The sequence below is a fragment of the Cebus imitator genome, unplaced genomic scaffold, assembly GCF_001604975.1.
Source record: "Cebus imitator isolate Cc_AM_T3 unplaced genomic scaffold, Cebus_imitator-1.0 Scaffold817, whole genome shotgun sequence".
NCBI classification, from domain to species: domain Eukaryota; kingdom Metazoa; phylum Chordata; class Mammalia; order Primates; family Cebidae; genus Cebus; species Cebus imitator.
The window spans coordinates 120,832-141,270 of NW_016108132.1; the positions used below are offsets into that span (position 1 = coordinate 120,832).

General features: G+C 37.9%; 1 protein-coding gene across 14 annotated transcripts in view; it reads left to right on the forward strand.

Moving 5' to 3' along the window:
• Positions 1–20,439, forward strand: part of CSPP1 (centrosome and spindle pole associated protein 1) — a 159,115-nt gene that overhangs the window by 77,427 nt on the left and 61,249 nt on the right. For all 14 annotated transcript variants that reach the window (XM_037735460.1, XM_017520217.2, XM_037735459.1 and 11 more), the window contains 2 exons: positions 5,581–5,710; positions 13,470–13,617. In XM_037735460.1, the coding sequence (XP_037591388.1) occupies positions 5,581–5,710; positions 13,470–13,617 (278 nt within the window). The remainder of the gene's footprint in view (positions 1–5,580; positions 5,711–13,469; positions 13,618–20,439) is intronic.

Sequence of the window (20,439 nt, forward strand, 5' to 3'; positions counted from 1 at the left end):
TTAGCCACTGAGCCGAGCCGTTATTAATTTATTTTTTGAGGCAGGGTCTCACTCTGTTGCACAGGCTGGAGTGCAGTGGCGTGATCATAGCTCACTGCAGGCTTGAACTCCTGAACTCAGTCTTCCCTCCTTAGCCTCCTGAGTGGTTGGGACTATAGATGCACACCGATGATGTCCAGCTAATTAAAAAAAAAAAAAACTTTTTTGGTTTCATTTTGGAGATAACAACTTGTTCTATCGTCCAGGCTGGAGTGCAGTGGCATTATCATAGCCTCAGACTCCTGAGCTCAAGGGATCCTCCCACCTCAGACTCCCAAGTAGCTACTACTCCCACTATGCCCAGCTAATTTTTTATTTTTAAAATTTTTTGTAGAGACAGGCATCTCTCTATGTATCCCATGCTGGTCATGAACTCCTGACCTCAAACTACCTTGGCCTCCCAAAGTGCTAGGATTATAGATGTGAGCCACTGTGCCCAGCCATAGTTGTCTTTTAAATCAAATAGAGAAGAATAAAGTTACAAACGTCTTTACATTTGTAATATCTTTTATATTTGCCAATGTAATTATCTTTACTGGTGTTCTTTATATGTTTGTGCTTGCTTCAGCTGCTGTCAAGTGTTCTTTCTTTCTGAAGGGCTCCCTTCAGTGTTCTTACAGAGCAGGTCTCAGTGATTTCTTCTCTGAATTTTGTTTAATAATGTCTTAATTTAGCTTTCATTTTTGAAGGATGATTTTGATGATATGGAATTGTATTGGTTGGCATTCCTTATCTTTCAACACAGTATGACATTTGTAAACCTTCATGGTTTCTGATAAGCTGTTAATCTTACTGAGGATTCCTTATATGTGACAAATGGTTATTCTCTTGCTTTCAGGATTTTCTTTGTCTTTATCTTTAAGCAGTTTGGCTATATAGGTGTGGATCTCTCTGACTTTTTCTTACGTGGAGTTTGATGAGCTTATTGGATCTGTAGATTAATATTTTTCATCAAATTTGCAAAATTTTTGCCCGTTATTTTTTCCAGTATTCTTTGTGTCCATTTTTGTTTCTTCTCTTTCTGAGACTTCGATTGGTACACTTGATGATGTCCCACAGGATCTCTGAAGCTCTGTTCATTTTTCTTTAGTTTTTTTCTGTTCTGTACTAGGTAATGTCAGTTGACCTGTCGTCAAGTTCACTGATAGTTTCTTCTGTCTGCTCAAATGTACTGTTGACTCCCTTTTCTTTTCAGTTATATTTTTTCACTCTATGACTTTTGTTTTGTTTAAAAGTAATTTCATTTGCTTTGTTGTTAATTTTATTTGGTAAACATTGTTCTCACAATTTAATTCTTTTTTCTTTTTCTTTTTCTTTTTTTGAGATGGAGTTTTGCTCTTATTGCCCAGGCTGGAGTGCAGTATCCCGATCTCGGTTCACTGCAGCCTCTACCTCCCAGGTTCAAGCAATTCTCCTGCTTCAGCCTCCTGAGTAGCTGGGATTATAGACATGTGTCACCACGCCTGGCTAATTTTTTATTTTAAGTAGAGAAAGGGTTTTGCCATGTTAGGCTGATCTCCAACTCCTGATCTCAGGTGATCAGCGTACCTTGGCCTCTCAGAGTGCTGGGATTACAGGCATGACCCCTTGTGCCCGGCCACTTTAATTATTTAGACATACTTTTTTTAGTTCTTTCAACGTATTTCTAACAACTGAATAAAAATCTTTGTTGATTAAATACAAGGCATGTAATTCCTCTGTGAATGTTACTGTTGACTTCTTTTTTCCTCCCTATGTATAGCCCCCCGTTCAAGTACCATAATTTTTTTTTGGAAAACTGAGCATTTAAGAAACAGAGTGTGGCAACTATGGAAATTAGATTCTTCTCTTCCCTGTGGTTTGTTGTTGTTGCTGTTCATATTTTGTTGTCATTGCTGTTTTTTTTTTTAGACAGAGTCTCTTGCTCTGTCGCCATGCTGGAGTGTGATGGCACGATCTCTGCTCTTTGCAACCTCCGCCTCCCGGGTTCAAGCAATTCCCCTGCCTCAGCCTCCTGAGTAGCTGGGACTACAGGCACGTGCCACCACACCTGGCTAATTTTTTTTATTTTTAGTAGAGATGGGGTTTCACCATGTTGGCCGGGCTGGTCTTGAACTCCTGACCTCAGGTGATCCACTTGCCTTGGCCTCCCAAAGTGCTGGGATTACAGGTGTGAGCCACCATGCCCAGCCAATCCAGTCTTATACAAACTAATGCAGAGTGTGAAACGAAGGAATATTTTCCAGTCACTATTACAAGACTGTCATAATCTTGTTACTTAAACCTGATAAGGTCAGTATGAAATGGAAAATTACAAGCTAGTTATACTTATTAGCACAGACTCAATCCTAAAACTGAACCTCAAAGTATAGAGAAGGATTATTTATCTTGAATTGGAATTACTCTCTAATATAGGATGACTAAATGTAGTAGAGTATATCAATTAAGAGCATGGACTTTGTAGCTTGATTGCCTTGGTTTGAATCCTAGTTTTACCATTCATTAGCTTGAGGTATATTTCTTCTATTCCTTGTCTGTTAATTGGGGTAATAATGGTACTAACTCACAGGGTTTTTTTGATAATTGAATGATTAAAATATGTAAAGTGTTCAGGATGATGTCTGAATGCCAGGAGCTAATTGGTGTTAGATAGAATCAATTACTGTAAATCAATAAAATCAATTACTGTAATCTACCATGTTAACAGAATAAAGAAGAAAGCTATATGATATCCCAATAGACAGAAATTAAAATAGTTTATTCACTAGTGATTAAAAATGTAATAGGTTAGAAGGGAGTCTATAATAAACATGAAAAACTTACATCATGTATTTCATTTAATGGTGATAGATTTAAAACATTCCTTTTGAGATTCTATCACTGCTTCTTTTCACAGGCCTTAATAATTTAATCAAGGCCAAAAAATAAGAGAAAGAAAGGAAGGAAGATAGGTACAAGGATTAGAAAGGAAGAGAGAAAACTGATATTATTTGCAAAAGAATATATGATTAAAATATTAGAATTAATATGAAAGTTTTCATAGAATTACTGATTATAGAATCAATATATAAAAAGCAGTTGCAGGAAGTGGCAGTTTCTTAAAAAGAATATATGATACTGCAGTTCCATTCCTAGGCATGTAATCAAAAGAAATAAAAATACGTATACATGCAAAGACTTGGAGGTGAATGTTTATAGCTACATTATTGATAATAGTCAAAAAGTGGAAACAATTCAAGTGTCCATCAGTGAGTGAATGGATAAACAATATGTGTCATATTCATTCAGTAAAGTACTATTCAGCAATAAAAGGTAATGAACTACTGATACAATATGGATGAACCTTATAAATGGTTATGCTAAATGAATCTATACATACTACATTGGTTCCATTTATATAAAATGTCCAAATCTGTAAAGACAGAAAGCAGGCTACTTACTTAATAATTGCCTGGGGGCTGGGGTTTGAGTTGGGATTGATTGCATATGGGTATGAAGGATATGTTTGGGTTGTAAAAATGTTCTAAAACAGGATTATGGTGATGGTTGCACAACTCTATAAATTTACTAAAATCATTTAATTGTATACAGTTGACCCTTGATAACACTGGTTTAAACTGTATGGGTCCACCTACATGTGGATTTTTTTCAATCAACTGCAATAGAAAGTACAGTATTTGTGGGATGTGAAACTCATGTATGTGGAGGGCCTACTTTTCCTATATGGAAGTTCCATAGGACTCACTTTGGGACTTGGGTATACTCTGAATTTGATATAGGCAGAGAGTCCTGGAAAAAATCCCTCAGATATACCAAGGGATGACCGTACTTAATACCCCTATCATTTCCTTTCTCCCATCCTGATTTGACTATATAAATCCTTAAACCCCTTTGGGGTGGGAGCCAGGGAGGAGTTGATAGATAAAGGCTAAGAATTTGGATCTGTGAGTATGTGGGCGATACAGACAGGAGGGATCATGAGTGAAATAGATACTAAGAGAACCTGTCCACCTTATATAAACAGTGTATTTTGAGAGAATGAATTTACTCACATAGACCCTCTCAAACTTATTTATTCATTTACACACAAAGAGCACCCCTGCTCTGAAAAAGTATAAGATCAGTTAGGAAATATTTGATGTGGTTTACCTTACCTTCCCTTTTACCCATTCATAATGCAATGTGACAATATATACAAACATACTTGTTTATCCTAATAAAAGATTGTAAGTAAGTTAGAAAGGGTAAGTACACAATGAAACTCAGTTTTTAAAGCAGTGATGTTTTTGGAGAAGATAAAGCTTTTTTAAAATTATAAAATCAGACCGGACATGGTGGCTCATGCTTGTAATCCCAGCATTTTGGGAGGCCAAGGTGGGCGAATGACTTGAGACCAGGAGCTCAAGACCAGCCTGGCAAATGTGGTGAAACTCTGTCTCTACTAAAAATACAAAAATTAGCCGGGCGTGTTGGTGGGCATCTGTAGTCCCAGGCTGCTTGGGAGGCTGAGATGGGAGAATTGCTTGAACCCTGGAGGCGGAGGTTCCGGTGAGTGAAGATCGCACTATTGCACTCCAGCCTGGGCGACAAGAGTGAAACTACATCTCAAAACAAAACAAAAAGTTATGAAATCAATATTTCAATTCACCTTTTATAATTTAGATTTCTAAAATGTTTTATTGTCTTCAAAGTCCGTGTATTCCTGTACTTAAACACGTGTTATGTTGGCTGGGTGCAGTGACTCATGCCTGTAATTCCAGCACTTTGGGAGGCGCAGGCAGGAAGATCACTTGAGCTTAGGAGTTCAAGACCAGCCTGGGCAATGTAGAAAGACCTTGTCTCTACTAAAAATAAAAAAGTGAACCAGGCGTGGTGACGTGTACCTATAGCCCCAGCTACTTGAAAGGCTAAGGTGGAAGGACTGCATGGTTCCAGAGGATGAAGGCTGAGCGAGCTATGATGGCGCCGCTGCACTCTAGCCTGGGTGATGAAGTAGGACCCTATCTCAAAAAAACAAAACAAAAAAATAGTACTTTATTGCTTGTGATTTATATAACAATGTTTAACATTTTTTCTTATGTTTCCTTGTGAGTTTTTCAAAAATTTTAATTTTGAGACTTTTTCCTGCAATTACATTGTTTTATTCTTGAGATGGCCAAGAAGTAATTTTATTAGTAAATCTTTTAAAAATGAATCATTAGTTATTATTGTGTTACTTGAGTGACTTTGACTGTGTTATTTCTGTATGTTGAGGAAACTGCCTAAGTCATATGTGTACTATTAAATTAGTTACCACAGACTTTTTTGACTCCTGTGTAACTATTTCGTAGGTCAAAAAATAGAAGTGATAAATTTGAAAGTTGCCAGAATTGTCGAAGCAAAGGCAGAAAGGAGAGCTAAGAAAGGGGTTACTTACTTAAGGATTTCTCTTTGGCTTATAGAGAAATATCCTTCTGTATTTTTAAAATGTATTTATATGCCATGCTATTTCAAGAAACAGTTGCATTTTCTTCCTGCTTTTTCATAGATGGATTTAAATTATTTATTGTGTATTTGATGTAGGAATACGGTTGGACAGAATGAACTGAAAATTACAAGTGATCAAGTGATAAATTCAGGACTGATTTTTGAAGATAAACTGAAACCTTCCAAACAGTCACTTCAGTCTTACCAAGAGGCTTTGCAGCAGCAGGTATTGATTCATTTACTTATTTACTGTTGAACATCTTAAGTGTTAACACAGTGGTTCCTTAGAGCTCAGAGTTTGGCAGGGAAGGGGGAAAAACCCAGTTTAATTATAATTCAAAATGTTAAGTTTTGAAGTGGATACAGTAAAATGCTGTTGGAAGCATAGGGTAGGGAAAATAATTGCCTGGGGCAGTTGGGAGAACGTCACACATTACTTGATATTTGAGCTGCATGTTGTGTAGTGAATACATTAGAAGTTGCTGGTGTATACAGAGAATGGAATTGGTGTGGAAGAAGGGGCTGGAGAATTAGATTGTTCTGTTAGATTGTGAAGGACTAGCTAATAAGGGGTTTTCAGTTTCATCTGGTTACGGACAGCCAAAGGAAGGAAATTTTAAGCCAAGAAAAGAATGAAAGGATTGGATTTGTTTTGAGCAGATATATTTTTTAGGAAGATAATTGGTTGATTTGTACAATTGGGAAGAAATGTGGCAGATAAATTTTTTAGTAGGTAGTCCAGTTAGGAGGTGATGAGGCCCTGAACCAGATGGGGATGCTGGTTCATCTATGAGACAATACTCAGGTTTCATTGGCAGGACTTGGGTATAGGGAATGAGAAATAACAGAGGGTTTTGAAGATGTTTCCTAGGAGAATAATGAGGCTATAAACCAAAATAGGGAATACAGGAAGTAGTTCATGTATACAGAGGAGGATAATGGGTTCTTTTGTAGTTTGTAATATTTAAAGAGAATTTAATAGTAACTATCAAATGTGTGGGATTCTTTGTAGGAATTCCCTTACCTTCTGAGAGGGCCCTAGGACTCTAACTTAGGTACTTTTCTATAGAATTGCACTTGGATTTCTTTTAAAAGTACTTTTGTTCAACTTTTACATGAGTGACTTTCTTGAAAGAAAGATTTTTAAGATTACAGAATTAAATTTTTTGTATGTTAGGATTCTACAAATAAGACTGAATTTTAAATTCAGAGTCTGTTTTTGTATTGAGCATATTAAAAACTCTACAGACAAAACTAGTTTTTTCAACTCTAGGGGTCTATTTGATGTGTGTGATGACTTCTTTGGCTGTGCTGGAGCAAAATGTTGCTTAAGTTTATCATGCATATGATTATGAGTTCAAAAGTGACTTTCCAAAATGTAAACATTTGTTTGTTGCCTATCTGTATTTCTCTACAGAACAACCCTGTGCTTATACTTAGTGATGATAAGAATGCATTTGTTTTTAGTGCTTAATACAGCTTTATAGGCATACCTCAGAAATATTGCTGGTTTGGTTCTAGACCACTGCAATAAAGCAAATATCACAATGAAATGATTCACATGAATTTTTTGGTTTCCCAGTGCATGTAGAAGTTATCTTTATACTGTGATCTATTAAGGTGAAATATATTTTTAAAAAAAGCAAGATACATAATTTGAAAATACTTTATTGCTAAAAAAATTTAGCAAGTTGTAATCTTTTTGCTGATGGAGAGTCTTGTCTCAATGTTGATAGCTACTGACTAATCAGGGTGGTAGTTGCTGAAGATTGGGTGGCTATGGCAATTTCTTTTTTTTTTTCTTTTTCTGAAATTTGGGGGCAAATAACTGGAGCCTGTTGGGAACAGGACTTATAAAAGGAACTATGTCTGGAAGGCTGTGGTCCAAGGCTATTTTTGCAGGCCATAAGCGGGATATCCTGAGCCAAAGGGAACACAAAGCTCTTCTTAAAATTGAAGGTGTTTATGCCTGAGATGAAACAGAATTCTATTTGGGCAAAAGATGCACTTATGTATACAAAACAAAAAAATAACACAGTGACTCCTGGCAGCAAACCAAGGTACCTCAGGCCCACGGAAACAGTGGCATGGTTTGTGCCAAATTCCGAAGCAACCTTCTTTTTTTTTTTTTTTTTTTAAAGAAAGAGAGAAAGAAAGAAAAAAAGAATAATAATAAAAAAAAATTGAAGGAGAGGAAGGAAGAGGAAGAGGGAGAGAGACGGAAGTGTTGCTTTATTGCCGGGGTAGAATGCAGTCTAAAAATGGGTATTGAAAACCTCTTTTATGCTTAATAATGGAAACAGGACAAAAAATAAAAAAATAAAAAATAAAAAATGATGAGGGAAGAAAATAACAAACAAGCAGTCAACCAATATTTCATTTAAAACTGTGAGTAGGTGTGATGTGGTACTGATAAGAGTGTGTATTTTGTGTATTTCAAGTGGAGAGTTCTATAAATGTTTATTAAGTTTACTTGTTCCAGATCTGAGTTCAAGTCCTGGATATCCTTGTTAATTTTCTGTCTCGTTGATCTGTCTAATATTGAAGTATCCCATTATTATTGTGTGGGAGTCTAAGTCTCTTTATAAGTGATTAAGAGCTTGTCTTATGTATCTGGGTGCTCCTATATTAGGTGTATATATTTATGATCATCGAGTCCTGTTGTTACTTTGATCCTTTTACCATTATGTAGTGTCCTTCTTTGTTTCTTTTAGTCTTTGTTACTATTGAAGTCTATTTTGTCAGAGACGAAAGTTACAACTCCTGTTTTTTTTCTCTCTCTATTTGATTGGTGAGTGTTCTTCCAACCTTTTGTTTAGAATCTGTGTGTGTCCTTGCTTATGAGATGGATCTGGACATAGCATGCCTATGGGTTTTGACTTTTTATTCAACTTGCGTATCTGTGTCTTTGATTAGGGCGTTTAATCCATTTAAATTTAGGATTAATATTGACATTTGTGAGTTTAATATCAACATTTAATGCTAGCTGGCTATTTTGCTCATCAGTTGATATAGATTCTTCATTATAAAGATACTCTTTATCTTTTGGTAAGTTTTTGGGATGACTGATACTGGTTGTTCCTTTCTGTGTGTAGTGCTTCTTTCAGAAGCTCTTGTAAAGCAGGTCTGGTGGTAATGAAATCTCTGAGAGCTTGCTTGTTTGCAAAAAATTTTATTTTTCCTTCATTTATGAAACTTAGTTTGGCTGGATATGAGATTCTGGGTTGAAAATTCTTTTTTTTTTTGAGGATATTGAATATTAATCCCCACTCTCTTCTAGCTTATAGGGTCTCTGCTGAGATCTGCTGTGAGTCTGATAGGTTTCCCTTTATGGGTAACTTGACCTTTCTCTCTAGTTGCCCTTAGTATTTTCTCCTTTATTTCAACCCTGGTGAATCTAACGATTATGTGTCTTGGGGTTGCTGTTCTTGAGGAATATCTTTGTGGTGTTCTCTGTATTGCCTGGAGTTGAGTATTGTCCTGCCTTACTAGATTAGGAAAGTTTTCCTGAATAATATCTTGAAAAATATTTTCCAGCTTGGATTCATTTTCTTCATGACATTCAGGTACACCTATCAAACGTAAATTAGGTCTTTTCACATAGTCCCATATTTCCTGTACACTTTGCTCATTCCTTTTTACTTTTTCTTCTCTAATCTTGCCTTCTCGTTTCATTTCATTAAGCTGGCCTTCGACCTCTGATATCCTTTCTTCTGCTTGATCAATTCGACTGTTAAAACCTGTGCATACTTCTCAAAGTTCTCTTATTGTATTCTTCAGTTCCATTAATTCACTTATATTCCTCTCTAAATTGTCCATTCTCGTTAGGATTTCGTCAAACCTTTTTTCAAGTTTCTTAGTTTCCTTACATTGGGCTAGAACATGTTCCTTTAACTCACAGAAGTTTCTTATTATCCAATTTCTGAAGCCTAATTCTGTTATTGGAATGCACTCATTCTCCATCAAGCCTTGTTCCCTTGTTGATGAGAAACTGTGATCCCTTGTGGAGGGAGAAGCATTCTGATTTTGAGTATTCTCAGCCTTTTTACGCTGTTTTCTTCCCGTCATTTAAAATTTATCCACCTGTCATCGTAATTACCGACTTTCAAATTAGGTCTCTGAGTCAACGTCCAGCTTGTTGATTCCCAGCGCCAAAATCCGAGCAACCCACTGTGCCGGCCAGAACAGCAGTGCCAAGACTCCTGGTGCTTTTCTACCCGGCAATCTCCGATCTGGCTTCCCTCCAGGATCCCCCATTCAATCAGCTGAATGGGTGACTCTGCCTTCCCGGAGCTCCAAACATTCACCAAAAAGGGAACCAGTCCCGTTCACTCTGCGCCGGGAACCGCTACGTGGGCCACAAGAGTTGCGCTAGCGACCTGTGGGGCTCCTCCGCTGGGAATCTCCTGATCCGTGAGCAAAAAAAATCCATCTGAAAGTGTGGCATCCTCTCGTTCTCCACGCCTTCACTACAATCCCGAGCTGCTAGTAATTGGCCATCTTGGATCTCTCTCCTGGCAATTTCTTAAAGCAACAGTGAAGTTTGCTGCATCAGTTAACTCCTCCATTCATGAAAGATTTCCCTGTAGGATTTGATGCTATTTTATACAATTTTATCCACAATAAAATTTCTTTCAAAGTTTGGAGTCAGTCCTCTCAAAACCCTGCAGATGCTTAGTTTATGTAATGTTTCTAAATCCTTTGTTGTCATCTCAACAATGTTCATAACATCTTCACCAAGAGTAGACTCCATCTCAAGAAACCACTTTCTTTGCTCATTCGTAAGAAGCAACTCCTTATCCATTAAAATTTTATCATGAGATTGCAGTAATTTGGTCAAATCTTCTGGCCTCACTTCGGATTCCAGTTCTCTTGGTATTTCTTCCACATCTGTGGTTACTTCTACCACTGAAGTCTTGAATTCCTCAAAGTCATCTATGAGGGTTGGAGTCCACTTCTTTCAAATAATGATACTGTTGATATTTTGACTTCCTCCTATGACTCATAAATGTTCTTGGTGGCATCTGGAATGGTAAATTCTCTCCGGAGGGCTTTCAGTTTACCTTTCCCAGATCCATCAGAGGAATTACTGTCTGAAACATATTTACTGAATGGTAAGAATTCAGTCTCAAAATTACTCCATGAGTTATGGGCTGCAAAATGGATGTGGTATTAGCAAGCATGACAACAATGTTAATTTTGTATATCTCTGTCAGAGCTCTTGGTTGACTAGGTGCATTGTCAATGAGTGGTAATATTTGTAATATTTTGAAAGGAATCTCTTTTTGGTTTAGTAGCAAGCCTCAATAGTGGGCTTAAAATACTCAGTAAACCATTTTTGAAACAGTTGTGTGGCAAAACAGGCTTTGTTGTTTCCTTTCTAGAGCATAGGCAGAGTAGATTTAGCACCATTCTTAAGGGTCCTAAGATTTTCAGAATGTTACATCAGCATTGGCTTTAACTTAAAGTCACCAGCTACATTAGGTCCTAATGAGACAGTCAGCGTGTCCTTTGAAGCTTGAAGCCTTTGAGGCTTGAAGCCAGACATTGACTTCTCTTTCCTGGCTAAAGTCTTTTAATACAAGGCTGTTTTGTCTCTATTGAATGTCTGAGCTGGATCTTATGGGTAACTTGCTGTAGCTTCTCCATCAGCACTTCTTGCCTCATGTTGCACTTTTTTTTTTTTTGAGACAAAGTCTCACTGTCACCCAGCCTAGGCTGGAATGCAATGGTGTGATCTCGGCTCACTGCAACTTCTGCCTCCCTGATTCAAATGATTCTCTTGCCTCAGCTGGGACTATAGGCGCCCACCACAATGCCCAGCTAGTTTTTTTTGTTTGTTTGTATTTTTAGTATAGGCGGGGTTTCACCATGTTGGTCAGGCTGTCTCGAACTCCTGAACTCAGGTGATCTGCCTACCTCAGCCTCCCAAAGTATTGAGATTACAGGCGTTAGTCACGGTGCTCGGCCCATGTTGTACTTTTATGTTATAGAGATGGCAGCTTTCCCTCAACTTCATGAACCAACCTCTGCTAACTTCCAGGTTCACTTCTGCAGCTTCCTCACTTCTGTCAGCCTTCATAGAATTGAAGAAAGTTAGGGCCTTGCTTTGGATTAGCCTTTGGCTTAAGGGAATGCTGGGCTGGTTTGATCTTCTATCTGACCACTAGAACTTTCTCTATAACAGCAATAAAGCTGTTTCACTTTCTTATCATTCATGTGTTTACTGGAGTAGCATTTTTAATTTCCTTCAAGAATTTTTCCTGTGTATTTACAACTTGACAAAGTGTTTATTTAGCAAAAGAAGCCTAACTTTCAGCCTATTTATGCATTCAACAAGCTTAATCATTTCTAGCTTTTGATTTAAAATTAGAGATGTGACTGTTTCATTCCCTTGGACACTTGCATGCCATTGTTGGGTTATTAATTGGTCTTATTTCAATATTCTATCAATATTGAAAAATATGGAAAAGGGAGATCCAAGGAGAGGGAAAGAGATGGGAATGGCTGATTGGTAGAATAGTCAGGATACATATAACATTTATTCATTAAGTTTGCCATTTTATGTGTGTGTGGTTCATGGTGCCCCAAAACAATTATTATAGCAACACTAAAGATCACCAATCGCAGATCACTATAACAGATATTAAAAAGTGGCCAGGCATGGTGGCTCATCCCTGTAATCTTAGCACTTTGGGAGGCCGAGGTGGGAGGGTCACAGGTCAGGAGATTGAGACCAGCCTGGCTAACACCGTGAAACCCTGTCTCTACTTAAAATACAAAAAGTTAGCTAGGTGTGGTGGCACGCACCTGTAATTCCAGCTACTTGGGAGGCTGTGGCAGGAGAATCACTTGAACCTGGGAAATGGAGGTTGCAATGAGCCGAGATCGTGCCACTGTACTCTAACCTGGGTGACAGAGTGAGACTCCATCTCAAAAAACAAAAAAAAAGTTTGAAATATTGTGAGAATTACCAAAATGTGACACAGACATGAAGTTAGTCCATGCTGTTGGAAAAATGGTACCGATAGACTTCCTCAATGCAGGGTTGCCACAAACTTTCAATTTGTAAACAATGCAGTGTCTGCAAAGTACGATAAAGTGCAGCACAATAAAATGAGGTATGCTCCTGTTTAAAGTTGCGTAGCATTCCCCAGAGGGCATTGATCCCCCAACCTCTGAATTCTGGGAATAGAGTTTACCTAGGGAAAGTAGGCCTGGTAAGGTTGAGGGTACACTTTGTGGCTGGGCATTCCCCTTGAAAGGATAGATGAAAAAGGAACTTAGGGAGATCTGATGTTCCCATGAAACTGTCAGAGTTAGATAGAGAATGGCTCAGGTAGACACTGGGGGAGGGGAAGATGCGTTGGTTGAGTCTGAAGTAGCCTTAGTGGCTAGAAAGGCATTTGGTGGTATGTAGAGGAACAGGGGCTATGTATTCCAGCCATTGAAGTATTTTTATTTTTAATATTATTTAGAGACAGCGTTTTGCTTATTGTTGCCCAAGCTGAAGTGCTGTGGCACGATCTTGGCTCACTACAACCTCCGCCTCCTGGGTTCAGGTGATTCTTCTGCCTCAGCCACCCAAGTAGCTGAGATTACAGGTGTGTGCCACCACACCCAGCTAATTTTTGTATTTTTAGTAGAGACAGGGTTTCGCCATGTTGGCCAGGCTGGTCTCAAACTCTTTGCCTTAAGTGATCTGCCCACCTCGGCCTCTACAGGCATGAGCCACCACGCCTGGTCTGAAGTATTTTTACATTGAGTATTACATGTATTTGTGGTTTTAACCTTTGTAGGGTAGCATACTGGAAAAAAAAAAAAAAAAACGTGTGTATGTGTGTGGGTGTGGGTGTGGGTGTGGGTGCGTTTAGAAAAAGTAAAACCCAGTTTTGTTTTGTTTTTTAAATAACATCTGGTATTACTAACCTCTTGTGTCAAAATACTTGTCAGCATTTATTTTAAATATATTTTATGTTGTCAAGATTCGGGAAAGAGAAGAAAGAAGGAAGAAAGAACGTGAAGAAAAAGAAGAATATGAAGCTAAATTAGAAGCTGAAATGAGAACATATAATCCTTGGGGAAAAGGTGGAGGTGGTGCCCCTCTCAGGGATGCAAAAGGAAATCTGATAAGTATGTTATTTCTATTGGCTTGTTTTTAAAATAAGGTAAATTATTTTTAACCTTTGAAAATACTGGGGAGTAGAAAAAGGTAGAAATCATAGCCCCTATAACAAGGCCTCTTTATGTAACTTAATGCATAAGAGGTATTTTGAGAATAAATATAATAACAGGCTAGAAAGCATTTCTTCTTCAGAATACTGTTCATTTGTTTTTATTACAAATATTTCATCCTCTGATGTTGATAACCCAGCTGCAGAGAAAAGCTCATGTTAGTTGATAAGTTTTTACCCGAACTAGTACTTAGAATATTTTGTTTCCTTGTAAAAATGATAAAACCCATATTACAAATAAAAAAAAATAGTAAGATGTCTTAGAAATAAAGGCTGTAAAACAGTTTTAGGAGGGGATTTTGTGTTTAATTTATATGTGCAGTATACCTGCTCATTGCAAGGATTCTTTTGTGGAGGGGGGAAAAGAGACGATCATAGAAACTTTGTAGCAGCTTTCATAATTTGCTTATTTATCTTTCATAATTTATCTTTCATTTATGTACTCTCAAAAATGTTTGATCTAGTAACCACACAACAAATACCTTGAGTGGCTTTATATAACTTGTTATATACAATTGTCTGTTGGTAACCATGGGACATTGATTCCAGGATCTCCTGTGAATACCCAAATCCACGGATGCTCAAGTTCCTGATAAAAAATTGGTATAGTGTTTGCATATAACCTACACACATCCTCCTGTATACTTTAAATCATCTCTAGATTACTTACAATACCTAATACAGTGAAAATGCTGTGTAAATAGTTGTGATCTTGTATTGCTTAGGGAATAATGACAAGAAAAAAAGACTTTTTACATATTCAGCACAGATGAAAGCATCGATTTTTTTGTTTGTTTGTTTTTTAATGTTTTCGATTTGTGGTTGGTTGAATCCACAGATGTGGAATCCATGGTTACAAAGGACCGTTGTATGTATTAGGATGGTCTCTGCTTAGCTTTTAGTTAAGCAGAATAAAAATAGAGCAAAGGTACACATTTCATGTTCTTTAGGTGTTAAATATTGTAGGAATAGGTGAGTGACAGAATTGGAAGATTGGTTGTTGAGTTAGAATTCTTATGTATTATGCCTTTGGTTCATTGTTAAGTGTGTGTGTGTGTGTGTGTGTGTGTGTGTGTGTGTGTGTGTGTGTGTGCGCTTGTTTTTTAAAGATACATTTGAGGCCCACTTTATTTTTTTGAGACGGAGTTTCACTCTGTCGCCCAGGCTGGAGTGCAGTGTCACCATCTCGGCTCACTGCAACCTCTGCCTTCCAGGTTGAATAAAGTCTCCTAACTCAGCCTCCCAAGTCTCTGGGATTTACAAGCATCCATCACCACACCTGGCTAATTTTTGTATTTTTAGTAGAGACGAGGTTTCACCATGTTGGTCAGGCAGGTCTCAAACTCCTGACCTTAGGGGATCCACTCACCTTGGCCTCCCGAAATGCTGGGATTACAGGCATGAGTCACCATGCCCGGCCTACTTTAATTTTAATATGTAACTCTTTTTTTCTTCCCAAAAGATTTGTTCCTTTTCTGTCTTCACTTCATTAATAATTTTCTCACAGTTTTGAAAGAGTGGGACACTTATTACATTATCAATGAAATGATTTTAGATGAAGCATTTCTTATTTTAATAGGCAAATGTTTACTTGAAAATATATAAGAAAAACACTAGTTTTCCATTTATAGTGCTATAACATTTTCTTTTAAAGTAAAGAAATTAAAGGTGTTAGTCCAGGCATTTAATGGAAAGTGCTATAATAAGCAAACCCAAATTCTCAGAAGCTTAAGGCCTCTCTTGTAGGCATCCACTTTTGTCCCACTCTGATGCTGTTTGGGTGGTTCTCCTGCAAGAAGTGACTCGGGGATCCATTGTGTCATTGCTTCGTTTTAGAGTCCTTTTCTTCTTGTCCTGGTACAAATTGAGGATTTTGTTGGGGCCTGGCCTGGATGTGGAGGAAGATCACTTTTGCCTTCATTCCATTGTTCAGACCTAGTTATAGGGTCTAACCTAACTGCTTGGGAGGCTGGGAAGTTTAACTTTCTTTACGCTCAGGAGAAGAACATGGGATTAATAACCCTATGGCCAATCTTTGCTACAGTAAATTTAAATTGTAAATTGATAGAAATATGCTAGTTAGCGAGAAAGTTGTGTTTCACTGACTGAAACATTGGAAAACATTCGGATAGAACATTTTTCTAAAATCTTACCTCTAACATTATTTCTAGTTAAAACAATACAATTATGGTGTTCTGTATGCCTTTAATTAGTAGAAGTAAGGATAAATATGGGTTATTAAATTATAAAACATTGTTTTAGAATTGCTTGACCTAGTAAGTATGGAGAAAATGTTTCTGAGATTTCAATTTTTAATAGTAATGTGGGCTTATTTAATGCTGTCTTCATGCCATGAAATAGAAAAGACATACTATTTTATCAAATACAGTAGAACTCTTTTAATGGTATTTTCAAAGCAAGTATACTCATCACTTAAAGAATATCAGTTTATGGCTGGGTGCCGTGGCTCATGCCTGTCATCCCAGCACTTAGGGAGGCTGAGGCAGGCGGATCATGAGGTCAAGAGATCAAGACCATCCTGGCCAATGTGGTGAAACTTCGTCTCTACTAAAAATACAGAAATTAGCTGGACGTGGTGGCGTATGCCTGTAGTCGCAGCTACTTGGAGGCTGAGGCAGGAGAATCACTTGAACCCTGGAGGCGGAGGTTGCAGTGAGCTGATATCGCACCATTGCACTTCAGCCTGGTGACAGAGGAAGACTGTATCTCAGAAAAAAAAAAAGGTATCAGTATGCGGCTGCTACATTTTTGGCGGGGGGAGCTGGAATGCAATGGCTCAATCTCAGGTCGTTGCAACCTCTGCTTCTTGGGTTCAAGCAGTTTTCCTGCCTCAGCCTCCGGAATAGCTGGGGTTATAGGCATGCACCACCATACCTGCCTAATTTTGTGTATTTAGGAGAGAGACAGGGTTTCACCATGGTGGTCATTCTGGTCTTGAACTCCTGACCTGAGTTGATCCACTTGCCTTGGCCTCCCAAAGTGCTGGGATTACATGTGTGAGCTACTACACCCAATGTAGCTGCTACGTTTTAGAGAAGGTAGGAACTTTACATTTAAAATATGTAGTATAGAGCAGTGTGATTACCAAGACCATATGACATCTGTTCATTATCTTGGCTAACTTTAATTCTGCTGCTCACGTTTCTAATTACTCTTGTTTTTTTGATCATTTATTCAAAAGAAATTAATAAAATTGAATCTTTACTCTGCACCCTTAGCTCTCTAAGGTCTCTTTTTTTTTTTTTTTTTTTTGACAGAGTCTCACTCTGTTGCCAGGCTGGAGTGCAGTGGCGTGATTTTGGCTCACTACAACCTCTGCCTCCTGGGTTCAAGTGATTCTCCTGCTTCAGCCTTCCAAGTAGCTGGGACTACAGGCACACACCACCATGCCTAGCTAATTTGTTTATTTTTAGTAGAGTTGCGGGGGGTGAGGTTTCACTATGTTGGCCTGGATGGTCTCAATCTTCTGACCTCATGATCCACCTGCCTCAGCCTTCCAAAGTGCTTGATTACAGGTGTGAGCCAGCATGCCCTGCCTAGAAGATCTCTTTATAAGACATAGTAATTATTAATAAAATACAAAAATAAGTTTGTTTTGTTTTTTGTTTTTTGAGATGAAGTCTAGCTCTGTCACCAGGCTGGGGTGCAGTGGCATGATCTCGGCTGACTGCAACCTCCTACTCCCTGGTTCAAGCAATTCTTCTGCCTCAGGCTGCCGAGTAGCTGGGATTACAGGCACATACCACCATGCCCAGCTAATTTTTGTAAAAAATGTGTTATTTATGCAAAATATATTATCACCTCTTTAAATATTTCTCATTTTAATTTTTTGTACAGTACTTTTTGACTTTCTCAGTTCTTCATTAAAGCTCTTTATTCAAGTTATTTGAAACTTTATGTGAAACTATAGAAGTCAAATGTTAAAACATATACACCAAAAGAAAAATGTCAATAAAAATAAAAGATAAAAACAAACTTGAAAGATGGTATCTCATAGTTCCAATTGATTAACAGGATAATTAATTATCTATATATATTTGATCAGGTATTTTTCAAGTTCAGTGTGTGTGTGTGTGTGTGTGTGTGTGTGTTTTCTTTAATTGTACTTTAAGTTCTGGGTTACATGTGTAGAACATGCAGGTTTGTTGCATAGGTATACACGTGCCATTGTGGTTGGTTGCATCCATCACCCTGTCATCTACATTAGGTATTTCTCTTAAAGCTATTTCTACCATATCTCCCCTACTCCCCAGCGTTCCCCGGTGTGTGATGTTCCCCTCCCTGTGCCCATGTGTTCTCATTGTTCAGCTCCCACTTATGAGTGACAACATGCGGTGTTTGATTTTCTGTTCTTGTGTTACTTTGCTGAGAATGATGGTTTCCAGCTTCATCCATGTCCCTGCAAAGGGCATGAATCCATCCTTTTTTTATGGCTACACAGTATTCCATGGTGTATATGTGCCACATTTTCTTCATCCAGTCTATCATTGATGGGTGTTTGGATTGGCTCCAAGTCTTTGCTATTCTGAACAGTGCCACAATAAATATACGTGTGCATGTGCCATTATAATAGAATGATTTATAATTCTTTGGGTATATACCCAGTAATGGTATTGCTGGGTCAAGTGGTATTTCTATTTCTAGATCCTTGAGGAATTGCCACACTGTCTTCTACAATGGTTGAACTAATTTACGCTCCCACAAACAGTGTAAAATCGTTTTCTATTTCTCCACATACTCTCCAGCTTCTGTTGTCTCCTGATTTTTTAAATAATAGCCATTCTAACTGGCGTGAGATGGTATCTCAGTGTGGTTTTGATTTGCATTTCTCTAATGACCAGTGATGATGAGCTTTTTTTCATATGTTTGTTGACCGCATAAATGTCTTCTTTTGAAAAGTGTCTTTTTATATCCTTCATCCACTTTTCGATGGGGTTGTTTTTTCCTATAAATTTAAGTTCTTCATAGATTCTAGATATTAGCCCTTTGTCAGATGGGTAGATTGCAAAATTTTTTTCCTGTTCTGTTGGTTGCCGGTTCACTTTAAAGATAGCTTCTTTTGCTGGGCAGAAGCTCTTTAGTTTAATTAGATCCCATTGGTCTATTTTGGCTTTTGTTGCCATTGCTTTTGATGTTTTAGTCATGAAATCCTTGCCCATGCCTATGTCCTGAATGGTATTGCCTAGGTTTTCTTTCTAGTTTGTTTATAGTTTTAGGTCTTACTTTAAACCTTTAATCCATCTGGTGTTAATTTTTGTATAAGGTGTAAGGAAGGGATCCCGTTTCAGCTTTCTGCATTTGGCTAGCCAGTTATCCCAACATCATTATTAAATAGGGAATCCTTTCTCCATGCTTGTTTTTTTCAGGTTTGTCAAAGATCAGATGGTTGTACGTGCGTGGCATTGTTTCTGAGGCCTCTGTTCTGTTCCATTGGTCTATATGTCTGTTTTGGTACCAGTACCATGAAGTTTTGATTACTGTAGCCTTGTAGTTTGAAGCCAGGTAGTGTGATGCCTCCAGCTTTTTTTTTTTTTTTTTTTTTTAAAGAATTGTCCTGGCTATGCGGGTTCTTTTTTGGTTCTGTATGAAGTTTAAGGTGTTTTTTTCCAATTCTGTGAAGAAAGTCAGTGGTAGCTTGATGAGGATAGCATTCAATATATAGATTACTTTGGGCAGTATGGACATTTTCATGATATTGTTTCTTCCTATCCATGAATATGGAATGTTTTTCCATTTGTTTGTGTCCTCTTTTATTTCCATGAGCAGTGGTTTTTTAGTTCTCCTTGAAGAGGCCCTTCATATCCTTTGTAAGTTGCATTCATAGGTATTTAATTCTCTTTGTAGTAATTGTGAATGGGAGTTCACTCATTCTGTGACTCTGTCTGTTATTGGTGTATAGGAATGCTTGTGATTTTTTTTGCATATTGATTTTGTATCCTGAGACTTTGCTGAAGTTGCTTGTCAGCTTCAGGGGATTTTGGGCAGAGATGATGGAGTTTTCTAAATAGGCAATCATGTCATCTGCAAATAGAGATAATTTGACTTCCTCTTTATCTATTTGAATACCCTTTATTTCTTTCTCTTGCCTGATTGCCCTGGCTAGAACTTCCCACACTATACTGAATAGGAGTGGTAAGAGAGGGTATCCTTGTCTTGTGCCGGTTTTCAAAGGCACAAGTTTTTGCCCATTAAGTATGATATTGGCTGTGGGTTTGTCATAAATAGCTCTTATATTTTGAGATATCTGGGCATCAATACCTAGTTTATTGGGAGTTATCAGCATTAAGCGTTGTTGAATTTGTCAAAGGCCTTCTCTGTATCTGTTAAGATAATTGTGGTTTTTGTCTTTGGTTCTGTTTTTGTGATGGATTATGTTTATTGATTTGTGTATGTTGAACCAGCCTTGCATCCCAGGGATGAAGCCGACTTGATCATGACGGATAAGCTTCTTGATGTGCTGTTGGATTTGGTTTGCCAGTATTTTACTGAGGATTTTTGCATTGATGTTCCTTAGTGATAGCAGCGTGAAATTTTCTTTTTTAGTTGTGTCTCTGCCAGGTTTTTGTATCAGGATGATGTTGGCCTCACAAAATGAGTTAGGGAGGATTCACTCTTGTTGTGTTGTTTGGAATAGTTTCAGAAGGAGTGGTACCAGCTCCTCTTTACCTCTGGTAGAATTTGGTTGTCAACCCTGGTCCTG